The sequence below is a fragment of the Macaca nemestrina genome, chromosome 9 (assembly GCF_043159975.1).
Source record: "Macaca nemestrina isolate mMacNem1 chromosome 9, mMacNem.hap1, whole genome shotgun sequence".
In the NCBI taxonomy this organism is placed as follows: Eukaryota; Metazoa; Chordata; class Mammalia; order Primates; family Cercopithecidae; genus Macaca; species Macaca nemestrina.
In genome coordinates, this window is record NC_092133.1 from 41,441,011 (window position 1) to 41,458,667 (window position 17,657).

At 42.9% G+C, this 17,657-nt stretch overlaps 1 protein-coding gene across 5 annotated transcripts in view; it reads left to right on the forward strand.

Moving 5' to 3' along the window:
* Positions 1-12,661, forward strand: part of LOC105480260 (insulin degrading enzyme) — a 139,180-nt gene extending 126,519 nt beyond the window's left edge. For 4 of the 5 annotated variants that reach the window (XM_011738862.3, XM_011738844.3, XM_011738854.3 and 1 more), the window contains exons 21-25: positions 775-1,047; positions 3,501-3,562; positions 8,551-8,623; positions 9,301-9,368; positions 10,362-12,661. In XM_011738862.3, coding sequence (XP_011737164.1) covers positions 775-1,047; positions 3,501-3,562; positions 8,551-8,623; positions 9,301-9,368; positions 10,362-10,457 — 572 coding nt within the window. In that variant the 3' untranslated portion in view covers positions 10,458-12,661. Of the gene's footprint in view, positions 1-774; positions 1,048-3,500; positions 3,563-7,713; positions 7,986-8,550; positions 8,624-9,300; positions 9,369-10,361 lie in introns of those variants that run through there. The other variant, XM_011738886.3, reaches the window with a different exon arrangement.
* Positions 12,662-17,657: the final 4,996 nt, after the last annotated feature.

Below are 17,657 nucleotides of genomic sequence, written 5' to 3' on the forward strand. Positions count from 1 at the left end.
AGAGAATCACTTGAACCCAGGAGGCAGAGTGTGCAGTGAGCGGAGATCGTGCCACTGCACTCCAGCTTGGGTGACAGAGCGAGATTCCACCTCAAATCAAACTATGAATGGCTATGTTGAAGAAAGAAACTTCCTCAGAAGTGAGACCCAGAGGCACCACAGCTGTTGGAGGTGGCAGGTCAGGGCAGGGCAGCTGAAGGAGATAAGCCAAGAGCTTGGTTTTGAAAAGGTGTTGAAGGGAGGTAGTGCATGGCCTCATGAGATAACATGGAAGTATGACTTTTAGTTAGCTTGATCTCTAGAGAATTGCATTCTGAATGAATTGGTTTAGGAATGGATTACTTAACAAGAAATACAGTAGGATAGCCAGGTTCATATGCTGAACTTGGATGTTAAAGGAAACACAGCTAAGACTGTGACTAAGGGATGAAAATGAGTCCAGCATTTTATAGTCTAGGAGTAACTTTAGCATAAATTGAAGAGGATTAGCTAGCAGAGAATGAGGAATGACAAGATGGGAGTTTGAATAACGAATAGGATTTTTTTTCCTAAGAAGAAGAAAAAGTCATCTCCAACTTTGTAATCCTTCAGAGAGCTCTTCTGCTCTGTCCTTAGGAACTTAAACTATCTTAAGTGCTCATATTTCTTTAAGAGGTGAGTAATCTAAAACCTTAAACTAGATTTTATTTGCTCAGACAGGTTAGTTTTTAAAGGATTAAAAATGACCCAGGTCTCAAATGCCAAGGTCCTGACTGGCTGATGTCTGTGTTTCAGGCTATATCGTCTTCAGCGGGCCACGTCGAGCCAATGGCATACAGGGCCTGCGATTCATCATCCAGTCAGAAAAGCCACCTCACTACCTAGAAAGTAGAGTGGAAGCTTTCTTAATTACCATGGAAAAGTCCATAGAGGACATGACAGAAGAAGCCTTCCAAAAACACATTCAAGCATTAGCAATTCGTCGACTAGACAAACCAAAGAAGCTATCTGCAGAGTGTGCTAAATATTGGGGAGAAATCATCTCCCAGCAATATCATTTTGACAGAGGTAAGGTAAAATTAGGGCCCCAACATTTATGGCATTCAAGTAACATTTGATTAAGGCCATTCTACAAAATGGTATTCATTTTGTAGGTGATATTCCATTACCTATTTGGGGAGTTGGGGTCGGGGGATGGCTGGCACTTCTAAAGAAGTGTTACTTAATTTAACTCCAGTTTTCTATTAGAAACCTTATCTCTTTTTTTCCTCCAAACCTAGACGTGGATCTACCCATATCTCACAATAAAGTATTAATAATAATTCAATTTCATGTTTTCGTTTCATCAGTGTATCCTGAGATTCTGATCACAGATACCTAAGTATCTATTTCCCATAATACTAAAAAAATGAGATAATACCAGATTGAACCCCTTTGAGGCAAATGCTACCCTTGAGCCATAGGAGATTTGCCTATAGGAATCTCCAAAGATTTTTCACTCCTTTCAGATTTGGGAGAGCTGTGATTCTTGAAGTCTCCTGTCTTGAATCAGCTTCCTTTCACCTTGCTTCTAGAGCATAGATTAACAATGGATTGTGCTAAGCTGTACTAGAAGTCAGGGGATGTGGGTTGTGTTCTTACTCTGACACCAACAAGCTAAAATTCTTGGTCAAGACACCGTTTTTGGACCTCAGTTTCCTTACCCATAATTTTTATTTTTGTTTTGTTCTTTCAGACAGTATCTCACTCTGTCAGCCAGGCTTGAGTGCAGTGTGTCATCATAGCTCACCGTAGCCTTGAATTCCTAGGCTCAAGCAATTCTCCTGCCTCAGACCCCCAAAGTGCTGGGATTACAGGCATGAGCCACCATGTCCAGCCTACCTATAATTTATCTGGCAGTTGGATTCACTATTAATGATAATAGTATCTCTCATTTATTGAGCATTTACCATGTACTAGCATTGTGTTATTGTCATATATTTTTTTCCTAATTCTCACTGCAGCCCTATTAATTATCCCCCATTTCCAGATGAGGAAACTGAGGCTCAGAAAAGTTGAGATGACTGGCCAGGATCCAAAAGCTCATAACCAGACAGCCAGGATGTGAATCCAGGCTGGTCTGGCTCCTGAGCCAAGGCTCTTACCCATTGCACTATATCCACTTACTTTTTTTTTTTTTTTTTTGAGACGGAGTTTCGCTCTTGTTGCCCAGGCTGGAGTGCAATGGCACGATCTCCGGCTCACCGCAACCTCTGCCTCCCGGGTTCAAGCAATTCTCCTGCCTCAGCCTCCCAAGTAGCTGGGATTACAGGCATGTGCCACCACTTTGTTTTTTTTGTAGAGATGGGGTTTCTCCATGTTGGTCAGGGTGGTCTCGAACTCCCAACCTTAGGTGATCCCCCCCCGCCTTGGCTTCCCAAAGTGCTGGGATTACAGGTGTGAGCCACTGCACCTGGCCCTTTTTTTTTTTTTTTGAGACAATTTTGCTTTGTCACCCAGGCTGGAGTACAGTGATGTGATCTTGGCTCACTGCAACCTCTGCTTCCCGGGTTCAGGTGATTCTCATGTCTCAGCCTCCCCCGAATAGCTAGGACTACAGGTGCACTCCACTACACCTGGCTAATTTTTATATTTTTAATGGAGATGGGGTTTCACCGTGTTGGCCAGACTGGTCTCAAACTTCTGGCCTCGAGTGATCCACCCACCTTGGCCTCCCAAAGTGCTGGGATTACAGGCATGAGCCACTGTGCCCAGCCAGCACCCACTTACTTTTATTTGAAATCAAAGCAAATGGTCACTTAAAAATGTGGATGCTTGACTGGGCACGGTAGCTCACGCCTGTAATCCCAACACTTTGGGAGGCTGAGGTGAGCAGATCATGAGGTAGGAGATCAAGACCATCCTGGCTAACACGGTGAAACCCCATCTCTGCTAAAAATAAAAAAAAAAAAAATAGCTGGGCATGGTGGCAGGCGCCTATAGTCCCAGCTACTTGGGAGGCTGAGGCAGGAGAATGGCATGAACCCAGGAGGTGGAGCTTATAGGGAGCCGAGATTGCACCTCTGTACTACAGCCTGGGCAACGGAGCAAGACTCTATCTCAAAAAAAAAAAAAAGTGGATACTTGGCCAGATGCAATGGCTCACGCCTGTAATCCCAGCACTTTGGGAGGCTGTTGGACAGATCACTTGAGGTCAGCAGTTCAAGACCAGCCTAGCCAACATGGCAAAACGCCGTCTCTACTAAAAATACAAAAATTACCCAGCGTATTGGCTTGTACCTGTAATCCCAGCTACTCAGGAGGCTAAGGCAGGAGAATCACTTGAACCCAGGAGGCAGAGGTTGCAGTGAACCGAGATTGAGCCACTGCACTCCAGTGTGGACGACAGAGTGAAACTCTATCTCAAAAAATATATATGGATACTTAAGAGTCTTGGAGTGAAGTATATTGTCATTTAGTGTGCTGTTCTGGGCTACTTCATATGGAAATGTTAGTAAAATATTGTTTGATTACTTTTTCAGATAACACTGAAGTTGCATATTTAAAGACACTTACCAAGGAAGATATCATCAAATTCTACAAGGTAAGTCAAATTCATATATTTAGATTTTGACTCATAAAGTATTGTAGGGCTGGGTATGGTGGCCTACACCTGTAATCCCAGCACTTTGGGAGGCCAAGGCGGAAGGATCACTTAAGGTCAGGAGTTAAAGACGAGCCTGGCCAACATGGTGAAACCCCATTTATACTAAAAATACAAAAATTAGCTGGGCATGGTGGCATACGCCTGTAATCCCAGCTACTCAGGAGGCTGAAGCATGAGAATCGCTTGAACCTGGGAGGCAGAGGTTGCAGTGAGTGGAGATCGCTCCGCTGCACTCCAGCCTGGGTGACAGAGCGAAACTGTGCCTCAAAAAAACCAAAACACCTATTGTATGTGCTATATTGTGTGTTGCTGCTTTGAAGCCATTCAGGCTGGATTTATGAAGGTGTTTTTGTGGATTTAAGTTTTTTGACATAAACACTTAATGACTTTTAGAATAAAGACAGTTTTTATTGAACCAAGTACTGTTTTCCTCTCCCTCTAAACCAAGTTTGCCGAACCTGCAGCCTGTGGGCCACGTGCAGCCCACATTATGAGATGTTTTGCAAAATTTTTTTTTTGTTTTAGCTTATCAGCTATTGTTAGTGTATTTTACGTGTGGCCCATGACAATTCTCCCAGTGTGGCCCAAGGAAGTCAAAAGATTGACCCATGCTCTAAACCAAGGACTGTGACAGCCCTTCCTGACTTCCAAATCTACCTTTTTAGGCACACTTTCAGTTTCTTCTCTCTGTTCTCCACCCTACTCTGCAAAGAATATTGCTGAGCTTGTTTGGTGGGAAGGAAGAACAAAGAAAACAAAAGAACTTGAGAATCAGATTATTTTCCAAGCTCTGACAACTATAAATTGTCTTCACCCATTTAGGTGCCACTATGGCTGCTTTTTAAAATAAATGATTACTCACCTTTGAATCATGGTCAGAGATATAATAAGTTTTACATGCTTGTGCTCACTGAGGAAGTTTATCAAAAGGAAAGGGAGGCACCACCATTAAAGTCTTTCCAGCAAGCTTTAAGAGATTCACACCGGCTGGGCGTGGTGGCTCAGGCCTGTAATCCCAGCACTTTGGGAGGCTGAGTTGGGTGAATCATGAGGTCAGGAGTTCAAGACCAGTGTGGCCAACATAGTGAAACCCTGTATCTACTAAAAATAAAAATAAAAAATTAGCCGGGCGTGGTGGTGGGTGCCTGTAATCCTAGCTACTCAGGAGACTGAGGCAGGAGAATCGCTTGAATCTGGCAGGCACAGGTTGCAGCGAGCTGAGATCGCACCACTGCACACCAGCCTGGGCGACAGTGCGAGACTCTGTCTCAAAAAAAAAAAAACAAAACAGGCCGGGCGCGGTGGCTCAAGCCTGTAATCCCAGCACTTTGGGAGGCCGAGATGGGCGGATCACGAGGTCAGGAGATCGAGACCATCCTGGCTAACACGGTGAAACCCCGTCTCTACTAAAAATACAAAAAACTAGCCGGGCGAGGTGGCCCGGGCTACAGAGCAAGACTCCGTCTCAAAAAAAAAAAAAAAAAAAAAAAAACAAAGAGGTTCACACCATCTAAATCTTCCCCTCTATAAAAATTCTTAAGAAGGACAGCAAAATTTCCATTAAGTAGGTATATTAATGTGTAATAAGTATGCTAAATGCAAAAATTCAAAATGTATGCTGCAATGGAATTGTACCTAAAGTGTTACATATATTTTTTGTAATATATTGGGGCCTCTAGTTTGTATAAAATACTGTTATGCCTGTTTTTCACAATAAGGAGCAAAATTATACTCTGTGATTACTATAGTACCTTAGAATTGTCCCTTAATGTTCTAGCCATTTCTGGTTTGTCATTAGGTTGTTTGGTCGGGGACTTGTCCCGCCCTGTGCCCACATCCTTTTAGAGAGATACTCTACTTTACGGTATTTTTTTCTAGGGATGTATTATAGCTACCAGCACAGGAGTCAGTGCTTACAGTTCTCATTAGAATGACTTTGTGAAGTTAGTGGTACAATGAGGCTTGATCACATTTTTTCCTATACTAGGGTTTCTAATGTTTATGTAATTCACCACTCCTAGTGCTGAGTGAGAGGATAAGGAAAAAGTAACCGTCTTTGACCAAAAGGTGCTGATTAGTTTCTTTGAGGAAAATGGTGATTTTGTATCATCCATGAGTTGGTTACACCTCTCCCCGCAACTCTTCTGCAAAAATATTTAGGCTGTTTGCAAACAAGTATTAACATAGCTGGTATCACTTTAACAATAAGAAAAGGAGATTATAGTTTCAGAATTGAGCAGCAAAAGCCGGTATTTTGAATGCATCTTTTGCAGCAATGAGATTTCACCCATTTTGGCTACGAAAATGAATGGCTAGACAAGGTATTTTCTTTACGTCATGGCTCCCTTTGCATTGTATAGAGGAAGAGAAGAGTCTCATCTAAATTACTCTTGTTATTCTGCGATAATAGCCTGTAGTCCCAGCTGCTGGGGAGGCTGAGACAGAAAGATCACTAGAGCCCAGGAGTTCAAGACCAACCTTGGAAACATAGCTAGACCCTGCTTCAAAAAAAAGAGAGAAGGGCTGGGTGCGGTAGCTCATGCCTGTAATCCCAGCACTTTGGGAGGCGGAGGTGGGTGGATCACAAGGTCAGGAGTTCAAGACCAGCCTGACCAACATGGTGAAACCCCATCTCTACTAAAAATACAAAATTAGCCGGGCATGGTGATGCACGCCTTTAATCCCAGCTACTCAGGAGCCTGAGGCAGGAGAATCGCTTGAACCCAGAAGGCAGAGGTTGCAGTGAGCCAAGATTGCACCACTGCACTCTAGCCTAGGCGACAGAGTGAGATTTTGTCTCAAAAACAAACAAACAAAAAACAGAGTATTTATAACCAGGCTTCAGCTAAGTTTAGGATAGCATTTCCCTAGCTGTGTTCCATGGTATGCAAGACATTAATAGGGGTACCTAGGAAAAGGATTTCATGATCATACAAGTTTGGGAAAGACGATTCCCATTCTTAGAGAATCACAGAGTGTGTTGGTATTGTAGAAATTGTAAGAAGTCCCACAGTAAAGACTTTAGCCTGCATTTATTTAATTTTGACTAACATTTTCTAAACTGATTTCACCATGCATCCTTTTTTACACAGAACACCTATAAATATCTCCTGGGACTGTAGTGTTCCTTAGAACATATTAATAGTTTGCAAGAAGGTGCAGTTGTTTGTTTTTAGAAAAATGAGGATTTTCCAGAGTTGGTCAGAAAATTGGGAACAATCTGAAACTGGAGAGGGTATTCTGCTGTCTGCTGATGTGGGTAGACAAGCGGGTAATGAAGGTTTGGGTGACAGAAGATGGAGGAGAGATCTTTGAAAGCAAACTTTTTACTCCAGTAAGATGAAGTTCTTAGATGAGGTACTACATGTTAATAGAGGCAGACCTGGGCTGAGCTCCTGGAAAAGAGGCTGGAGAGGTCAGAGCAGGCCTGTGAGAATCTGGGCTGTTTTGCCTGCTGGCGGGGAGTAGAGCCGGGAGCCATGGGCAGGTTTGCTGTGCAACATCAACAGGGCTTCCTTGCACACAGGACCAGGCTTATTAGTAACTGCTCAGTTACTAGTAACTGATTAGCAACTGCTCAGTTACTAGTAACTAAATTAGCAACTGCTCAGTTACTAATAACTAATAACAGTTATTAGGAAGTATTGAGTGGATTTGGTTTGGCTGATGATTTCTCCGCTCTAAGGATATGAAAAGTTGCTTATGGCTAAGACATCAGAGGAACTTTGTCACAATTTGTACCCCATTAGAAAAGACAGTAAAAGTCTGCTGTTAAGGGAAAGGTTGGGACATACTTCCCCACAGGATCCACCTGCCAACCTAGCACTGCTGGCGTTCATGGTAGTAACTAAGGGGAATCCCTCCAAGCAGCATGGTGGAATGGAGAGAGCAAGCAGACTCTAGCTTCTGACACCATCATCTATGAACTGTGTGACCCATGTAATTCATGTAAGGTGCTGTGTCTTAGAGCCTCTAAAGTAAGAATCATCATGATGCTTAGTTCACAGAGAATTAAGTGAGCTGACATAGGAGAGTGCCTGATATAATGCAGGACTCAGTAATTGTTAGTTTCCTTTCTCTTTTGGTAGATGAACCACAGTTTACAAGCAGAATCTGAGAAGGTTCTTAGAGGAGCAGGCGTTGTGCTTGTCCCTGTCTAAGCTCAGACCATTGTCTCTGTAGACACTAAAGATCACCAGGTACAGCCCTGCACAGCCCAGCCCAGTGAGTACTAAGCTAGGGTGTGAATCCTAGCTCAGGCACTTATCAGCTGTAGGAGTTTGAGCAATTTTTTAATCTCCTTGGATTCAGTTTTCTCATCTATAAAATTGGGTTAAGAATAATTATTTCCTTAGAGTAAGAAAAGGAAAGGGAAAAAAAAAAAGAATAATTCTTGCCTGCCTTGCTAAGTATTTGTAGAGCTTAAATAAAATAACATAAGTGAGGAGAAAGAAAGGGAAGAATCTTTTCTTTCTCTTTTCTTTTCTTTTTTTTTTTTTTTTTTTTTTTTTGAGACAGAGTCTTGCTCTGTCACCCAGGCTAGAGTGCAGTGGCGTGATCTTGGCTCACCGCACATGGCATACTTTGCCTCCTGGTGTCAGGCAATCCTCCCACCTCAGCCTCCCAAGTATCTGGGATTACAAGCATGTACCACCACATCTGGCTAATTGTTGTATTTTTGGTAAAGACAGGGTTTCACTATGTTGGCCAAGCTGGTCTCGAACTCCTGACCTCAAGTGATCCACCTGCCTCGGCCTCCCAAAGTGCTGGGATTACAGGCATGAGCCACCGCACCCGGCCAGAAAGGGAAGCATCTTTTCTATATTTGACTGCGTGATAGCTGAGTCTTCATAGTCATCAGAGAACACCTCAATGTAAGTTCTTTAGTGGAGCAAAAGGGTGACCCTGCTCTTCTTTCTGCCTAGGAAATGTTGGCAGTAGATGCCCCAAGGAGACATAAGGTATCCGTCCATGTTCTTGCCAGGGAAATGGATTCTTGTAAGTATTAAATATTGCCTTTTTAGGCTCATGTTGAGCCATCTGATGGTTGGCCTTTGTCATAGCTACATGCCTTATAGAACACCAGAAAGTAAAAGAGGTAGAGAACGGAAACTGGAGATAATGCCTGCAGATAATAAGGGGAAAAGAGAAATGAGGCAGTGAAGGAGAGAGCCAGTACCAGGTGACAGAATGCTGAGCTAGCCACAGTATCACAGGAAAACACAGGCTTGCTGTTGGGATGTCTCCAAAGAGGCTGCATGAACCACTGCATGTGGGTAGTATGGGTAAGCAAGCTAACTTCCCAGTCCTTGCCTCCTGGCTTTTACTGGCCAAAGTTTGTCCTGTGGCCATTAACTCCCCTGGCTTTCTGGGCAGTTTTACTAGGTCCTTCTGGGTGGCCAGAAAGTCACATTAGACCTGGGCACTAAAACTGCTGTGGCCAAAGTTTTATGACCTCAGGAATATCATGAGCCATCATTGGGTGGCTCTGGATAGAAGGCAGGACAGGTACTTAAGGCCTTGGGTAGCAGGCAACCTTGAGAGGATCTGAGAAGCACATGAACAGGGCCTGGTGCAGTGTTTTTAATTAACTGAGTCTGGTTTAGATTTTTTTTAGTTGTTCTTGTGTGATAGTATCAGTAAGTACAAAGTATTAAACCTTTTATTTCTTATAGGTCCTGTTGTTGGAGAGTTCCCATGTCAAAATGATATAAATTTGTCACAAGCACCAGCCTTGCCACAAGTAAGAAATATAAATGTTATGTTAGATTGTACTGACAGAGGACTTTCTATTTAAAAGAAACAGCTTGTTGTTTTGTTGTTGTTGTTGTTATTGTTTTGAGATGAAGTCTCACTCAGTCACCCAGGCTGGAATGCAGTGGTGCGATCTCAGCTCACTGCAACCTCCACCTCTCGGGTTCAAGCGATTCTCCTGCCTCAGCCTCTTGAGTAGCTGGGATTACAGGCATACGCCACCATGCCCAGCTAGTTTTTGTGTTTTTAGTAGAGGCGGGGTTTCACCATGTTGGCCAGGCTGGTCTTGCACTGCTGACCTCAAGTGATGATCCACCCGCCTCGGCCTCCCAGAGTGCTGGGATTACAGGCACGAGACACCGTGCCCGGCCGGAAGAGGCTTGTTCATCGGGACACTGATGAACTAAAAGTTTCAGGTCACCAGGTGTTGGAGCTTCTACTTTAGTTCTTCCCTGAACATCTAGTCACTCAGCCTCTACCCTTGTCTGCCTTTGCCTCCTGTTGGAACAGTTGTGTTATTTTACAATGTATCATCTCTGGCTACATCTGTTCCCAGCACTGAATATTGGAGAGGACTTCTTAGTCTCTCCCATGTTACCTGCATATGTTAATCATCTAGAAAGATTGACATTCACTTGCAAGAGGAGGAAACTGGCAGTGTAACTAGGCTCTTTGTGGGTGGGCACATCAGCCTCTGCTACTCTGCTGAAGCCTTGATGCTAGGCCTCTAAGTCCCTGGTGAACCAGCCCTTGTTTGCCCAGAGGAAAACCAAAAGGACTAAGGACACTTACCATAGGTTTGTACAGACCAACTCATGACCCTCCGGACCTACTGATCCAGAAGAAAAGGTCAGCAGATCGTGATACATGGGTTATTAAGTTATTAGAACTGAGGTGTGCTCCCAGTGTCCCCCAGAAAAGTCGATGTCCTTATTCTGATGTTTAGGTTAAATACACTAAAAGGAAACTTTTTTCTTTGCAGCCTGAAGTGATTCAGAACATGACCGAATTCAAGCGTGGTTTGCCACTGTTTCCCCTTGTGAAACCACATATTAACTTCATGGCTGCAAAACTCTGAAGATTCCCCATGCGTGGGAAAGTGCAAGTGGATGCATTCCTGAGTCTTCCAGAGCCTAGGAAGATCATCTTGGCCACTTTAATAGTTTCTGATTCATTATTAGAGAAACAAACTGAAAAGTTGTCAAATGTCATTATGTAGAAATATTATAAATCCAAAGTAATTAAATTACAAAATCTTATAGATGTAGAATATTTTTTAAATACATGCCTCTTAAATATTTTAAAATTTTTCTTTTCGTTACTGAGAGAAATTTCCCCTATATAACAATGCTTAAAATGAATGATATTCCTGTAGAATCTTCCTTCCCTATTCTGTAAAATAGTCACTTGTCCGAAGAAAGTAAAAGTTAATTCTTTTCTAAAAGCCTCCTAGGTTGACATAGAAGGCTTCACAACATTTAGAAAGTAATACCTTTTTAAAAATTGATCCTCAAATTTGCTTTCTACTTGATGGTTTCATGTAAATCAGTGGAAAACATTACATTTGGCAGATGATAAAGCAATGTAATCTTCTTTTACTAGTGAAATTGCTGGTTATATAAGGCATGGTTTTAATCTTTTTATAAAATTTGAACATGTTTTTTATTCCAACTAGTAAAATGCTAGAAAACTCTACTTATTTACAATGCTAGAAATACAGACTTACATCAATTTTGTCCTAAACCGAATTTCTCAGGATTACTGTGGTTTCTTTCATTCTGGTTGAATTATATTGACCTTCTTCTTCATAGTTGGTTTGCAGTGTTCCATGAGTTTTACTTTTCCTCATCAACATATTGCTTTAACACAACATATTTATTTAACACATACAAATAGGGTCAATTTCAGATCCTACTGAGTGTGTGACATGCTTTTCCAACATCAGCTTTTTGTAACCACCTGTATAACTTTTTATTACAGTGAAATTGCAGTCAGTATGTGAACCAAAATATCTTGCCCCTTTATGAATTTAAAAGGCAGCAAATACAAAGTCACCTTTTTGGAAATATAAAAAATAAAGCCTTGCATTCTTATATAGCAGGTCTTCATAAGACTCTAAAATTCCTTGTTGCTACCAGTCTAATCTTGCCTTAAATGTTGTTATTTTTTTGAATATATAAATATAAACACATACACAGATGATGACTGGAGTGGACTTTTAAAAAAATATTTTTTTCATGAGATACTATTTTAGGTGAAATTGTTACTGTAGATTTAACAGCTGTTTTGAAATATTTACTGTTATTAAAACTTGCTTCAAGAGAAATTGTGAATATATTTCCATATACAAGCACTAGTAATAGTAAGTGGCCCTGTCATCCACTAACTCAGGCACAGTAAAGAATGGCATTTTCAAAGGACATTTTACCTCCCCATATGATTTGATTGGCTAGGACTTTCTTCTGTAGAGTCGTATCTTTTCACATCTTAAGTTTTTACATTTGCCATTTTCCAAATCTCAATTTGGGGCAAGAATGACATAGTCACAACTATGGGCCTGCTTTCAAAAGCGGGGCTCCATTTCTACTGTCAGATCAGTGTGGTGCTGTGACCATGTTTTTATCCCTACTTCCAAGAATCTCCTTGTATGAAGCCTGTCTTTGTCCATCAGAAGGTGTGTGAAATCACTTCCTTCTGGTTTTTTGAATTTGTAGACTATGCAGCTTTTCATTAAACTGCAAGTATATACAAGACAGATCTAAAATTAGGCCTGAGTGTTCCAATCCACCACTGTACTAGTAAATAAAAATCCACCTACCTTTTATGTGGAAAATTATGTGCTATTGAGTAACTTTTAGCTCTTTTTAAAAAGTGGGTGAAATTTAAGTGTCTTTTTTTATGAGAATGACACATGAAGAGATCTGAGAGCAATCTCATGTAGTCTTCCATGAACCTGCAATTGTTGTTTAGTATGCGTCAGCATTTTCCAGTTTCCAGGTTGGATCTAGAGCTGCTGTTGATCACTCAGGCATACTAATGGATTCATTTAGATGGGTCCAAGCTGCAGTCCATGAGCAATAACAGACTACCCCATATACTGCAGTTTATTCAGTGCTTAGTAAATTAGATTTGTGGAACTAAGTTATTGGTTACCTGAGGCTTCTTAAGAAAGTCTTCTTTTTTGACCAGTTGATGTGAAAGAGGGAGCATGTGACACAGCCAGTATGGTGGAGTGCTAGGGTTATCCTGTTTACAATAAATTGCCTGAATTTCACCTCTGGAGTCTGCATTTGTATTATTTTTCCAGTTTTAGTGAAATAGTACAGTGGCCAGTTTTCAGCCTACCTCTCAACATCTCAGTTTGACCAGATTTCTTGCTTTCATTGTTCATAATGCAGAAAGTAGTGAATTATATTAACATTTTTAAAGTGTTTCTGAGTAACAATGATTTTTGTCAAATAGAAGACTCAATTTCACAACCTTAAGAATAGATCACTTTTGTAAAACAAGAATCTCAGTATTTGATGTTGGATTCCTTGCTGTGAGTATTGTCACTGACTCCAAACCCAGAAAGATTTGTTCCTACCCTTACAGGGACAAAAATAAAACGGATAGAAAAACAAAAGATTTCTCTCCTCTACAATGAGTCCTTACATCTTCTTGCCACATCTCCAGCTGCAGGTGAGGCAGATATCTTGTTCAATCTCTGTCTTCTTGATCCCTGTAAAAATAATTTTTCTATTCATGTAGTGGCCAGCTGGCTCAGGCAGGCATTTCAAGAGGAAATCTGCTTGTTCCTCACTTTCCAGCCTAGGACAGTGGTCCAGCCCGTGCAGTCAGCATTGTGCTCAGGGATGATGTGGCAGCCCCACACAGAGGTCAAGAGCAACCCCAGGATTTATGAGTTGGGACAGCTGTGCTCTCATTCTCGGGGGACTCAGCTGGTTCCCCTGTTGCTTTTTTGTTTTTTTGTTTCGTTTTGTTTTTTTGAGACAGAGTCTCGCTCTGTCAGCCAGGCTAGAGTGCAGTGGTGCGATCTCGGCTCACTGCAACCCCCGCCTCCCAGGTCCCAGTGATTCTCCTGCCTCAGCCTCTGCGGTAGGTAGGATTACCATGCACACCGCTTTGCTCGGCTACTTGTTTGTATTTTTAGTAGAGATGGGGTTTTGCCATGTTGGCCAGGCTGGTCTCAAATTCCTGACCTCAGATGATCCACCTGCCTTGGCCTCCTAAAGTGCTGGGATTACAGGCATGAGCCACAGGCATGCACCCAGACACTTTTTTAAAGACAGGCTCTCTGTCACCCAGGCTGAAGTGTAGTGGTGTGATCATAGCTCACTGCAGCCTCAAACTCCTGAGCTCATGCAACCTCCCAAGTAGCTAGGACTACAGATGTGCACCCCCACACCAACATTATTTTACTTTTCTTTTTTGTAGAGACAGGGTTTCTCTCTGTCGGCCAGGCTGGTCTTGCACTCCTGGCCTCAAGCAATCCTCCTGCCTCAGCCTCCCAAAAAACGGAGATTACAGGCATGAGCCACTGTACCCAGCCCACAGTCTTTCAATGGGGAGGCTAGTGATAAAAATTTTCATCATCCCAGATTTTCAGAGGTGGAAATAGGCTGAGAAAGGCTGAATAGTTTGCACGGGATCATCCAGGAAGCAGATTCAAACCTCCGCTCAGCTCTTTAGAGTGTAGATCTCATTATTCCATGTGGATTTCCTGTAATAATAGCTTCCAAGCTGATGAATGTCCTTGTGAAACAGAAAGACAGTTGCTTTTACATGTGTATATAACTTGACCTTTTTCCCATGTACCATCTTACTTGATCTCTTAACCTTGCCTACTTTGGAGGGCATGAAACCAGATCTCACAGTCATACCCAGTCCACTGTGCCAGGCTACTTTGAAACCAGTTATCACCCCTTCCTGCAGAATCTCCTTCCCTTCCTTTTGGGGGTAATCCAGGCCTTAAGCCAGTGTAAGCTCTTTTTCCTATTGCCCTGGAGTGATAGAGAGTTTCTGGGATCTTTCAAGAAGTTTGGAAGAGGCCAGGCGTGGTGGCTCACACTTGTAATCCCAGCACTTTGGGAGGCTGAGGAGGGTGGATCACTTGAGGTCAGGAGTTCAAGACCAGCCTGGCCAACATGGTGAAACCCCATCTCTGCTAAAAATACAAAGTTAGCCGGGCGTGGTGGCACGTGCCTATACTCCCAGCTACTCGGGAGGCTGCGGCAAGAGAATTGCTTGGACCTGGAAGGCGGAGGTTGCAGTGAGCCGAGATCGTGGCACTGCACTCCAGCCTGGGCGACAGAGTGAGACTCTGTCTAAAAAAAAAAAAAAAAAAAGTTTGGAAGAGGAGTATGAGGAAGAGTCATGTTCACCTGTGACACCACCACAGAGACAGCCACTGCTTGCATGGTGTTTCTCTGCAGTCTTCTTCCTGTGCATATAGGAAGGGGTCACATACTCAGTGTTGGAACTCTTCCCCTCAGTAGCCTATTTGTACTGAGCATTTTCCACATGATACCCTTGAAAAAAGTATGTCTTTTCTTCTTGTTGTTGTATGTTGTATGTTGTTGGTGGTGGCTCTTTGGTATCATACTGTATTGTTTGTTATATTGAGTCTTCCGGGGGGGTTTTAGGGTGTTTTCAAGTTTTGATCTGTGATAAACTTTCTTGTGCTGAGTATGTGTGTGGTTTTCTGATTATTGCCTTAAATTGCCGGGTTATGGAATGTGAATATGTCATTTAACTTTATATATTGAAAAATGTTTACAGAAAAGTTGTCGAAATAGTCCAGTGAATTCCCAGATACCCTTCACCCTGTATTGACCAATTTTGTTTGTTTCATATCCTGTCTGTTCTCTCTCTTATGTGTATGTGTGCTTGCGCGCGTATGTGTTTTGCCAAATCATTTGAGAGTAAGTTGCAGATGTTATGACTCCTCACCCCTAAATACTGCATCAAGTGTCTTCTAATAACAAGGTCAGTATGTGATAAGGAATTTTCCCTCACTCAGAGGGAAGTCTGGCCTTTGTCTTGTTTCTCTTTGTTATAGACAACTATATACCAGTAAATCTGACAACTTAGATGAGATGGACACATTACTTGAAAGACACAAATTGGCCGGGCGCGGTGGCTCAAGCCTGTAATCCCAGCACTTTGGGAGGCCGAGACGGGCGGATCACGAGGTCAGGAGATCGAGACCATCCTGGCTAACACCGTGAAACCCCGTCTCTACTAAAAATACAAAAAACTAGCCGGGCGAGGTGGCGGGCGCCTGTAGTCCCAGCTACTCCGGAGGCTGAGGCAGGAGAATGGCGTAAACCCGGGAGGCGGAGCTTGCAGTGAGCTGAGATCCGGCCACTGCACTCCAGCCCGGGCTACAGAGCAAGACTCCGTCTCAAAAAAAAAAAAAAAAAAAAAAAAAAAAAGAAAGACACAAATTGCCAAAACAGACATGAAAAGAAATAGGTGATTTGAATATTCCCTTACCTGTTAAAGAAATTGAATCATAATTGACACCCTTCCCATAATGAAACTTCCAGACCCACATGGCTTCACTAATGAATTCTATTCAACATTTAAGGAAGGAATTATACCAATCTTACATAACATTTTAGAAAACAGGGAAGGCCTTCCCAACTCACTTGACAAGGCTAGATTACCCCTATTCCAACTCAAAGATATTTCAAGAAAAGAAAGCTCCAAGCCCTTAAAAACAATCCCAAAAGTCCTTAACAAAATATTAGCAATTTGAATCCAGCAGTATATAAAAATGAATTTTTTATACAATTGATTTTCAAATATTACACCAACCTTACATGATGACCAAGTGGAATTTTCCCAGGAATTCAAGATTGATATATTATTTGAAAATTAGGGTTGGAGGCCGGGCGCGGTGGCTCAAGCCTGTAATCCCAGCACTTTGGGAGGCCGAGGCGGGCGGATCACAAGGTCAGGAGATCGAGACCACAGTGAAACCCCGTCTCTACTAAAAATACAAAAAATTAGCCGGGTGCTGTGGCGGGCGCCTGTAGTCCCAGCTACTCAGGAGGCTGAGGCAGGAGAATGGCGTGAACCCAGGAGGCGGAGCTTGCAGTGAGCCGAGATCGCGCCACTGCACTCCAGCCTGGGCCACAGAGTGAGACTCCGTCTCAAAAAAAAAAAAAAAAAGAAAAGAAAATTAGGGTTGGGTGCAGTGGTTCACGCCTGTAATCTCAGCACTTTGGGAGGCCAAGGTGGGCGAATCACAAGGTCAGGAGTTCAAGACTAGCCTGGCCAACATGGTGAAACCCCATCTCTACTAAAAAAATACAAAAATTAGCCGGGCATGGTGTTGTGTGCCTGTAATCCCAGCTAGTTGGGAGGCTGAGACGGGAGAATTGCTTGAACCTGGGAGGCGGAGGTTGCAGTGAGCCAAGATGGCGCCACTGCACTCCAGCCTGGCTGACAGAGCAAGACTCCATCTCAAAAAAAGAAAAGAAAAAAAAAAGAAAATCAGGCAGGGTCTGATGGCTCACACCTGTCCAGCACTTTGGGAAGCCAAGGCCAGCGGATCACCTGAGGTCAGGAGTTTGAGACCAGCCTGGCCAACGTGGTAAAACCCTGTCTATACTAAAAATTCAAAAATTAGCTGGGCACGGTGGCACACACCAGAAATCCCAGGTACTCGGGAGGCTGAGGCAGGAGAATCGCCTGAACCCAGGAGGTGGAGGTTGCAGTGAGCTGAGATCGCACCACCGCACTCCAGCCTGGGCAACAGAGCAAGACTTAGTCTCAGAAAAAAAGAAAAGAAAAGAAAAAATCAATTAGTGTTATTTACCATGGTAACAGAAATAAGAAAACACATTATGGACTATTTCAATAGATACCATAAGCATTTTACAAAGTTCATGATAAAAGCTTAAAGAGTAGAAGGTAACTTTCTCAATGTAATAAAGGGAATTTACAAAATATCTCCAGGTAACTTTTTCTTTCCTTTTTTTGAGACAGAGTCTCATCGCCCAGGCTGAAGTGCAGTGGTACAATCTTGGCTCACTGCAACCTCCACCTCCCAGGTTCAAGCGATTCTCCTGCCTCAGCCTCCCAAGTCTCTGGGATTATAGGTGCCTGTCAGCATGCCCGGCTAATTTCTGTATTTTTAGTAGAGACGGGGTTTCACCATGTTGGCCAGGATGGTCTCGAACTCCTGACCTCAGGTGATTCACCTGCCTCAGCCTCCCAAAGTGCTGGGATTACAGGCATGAGCCACCACGCCTGGCCTACAGGTAAT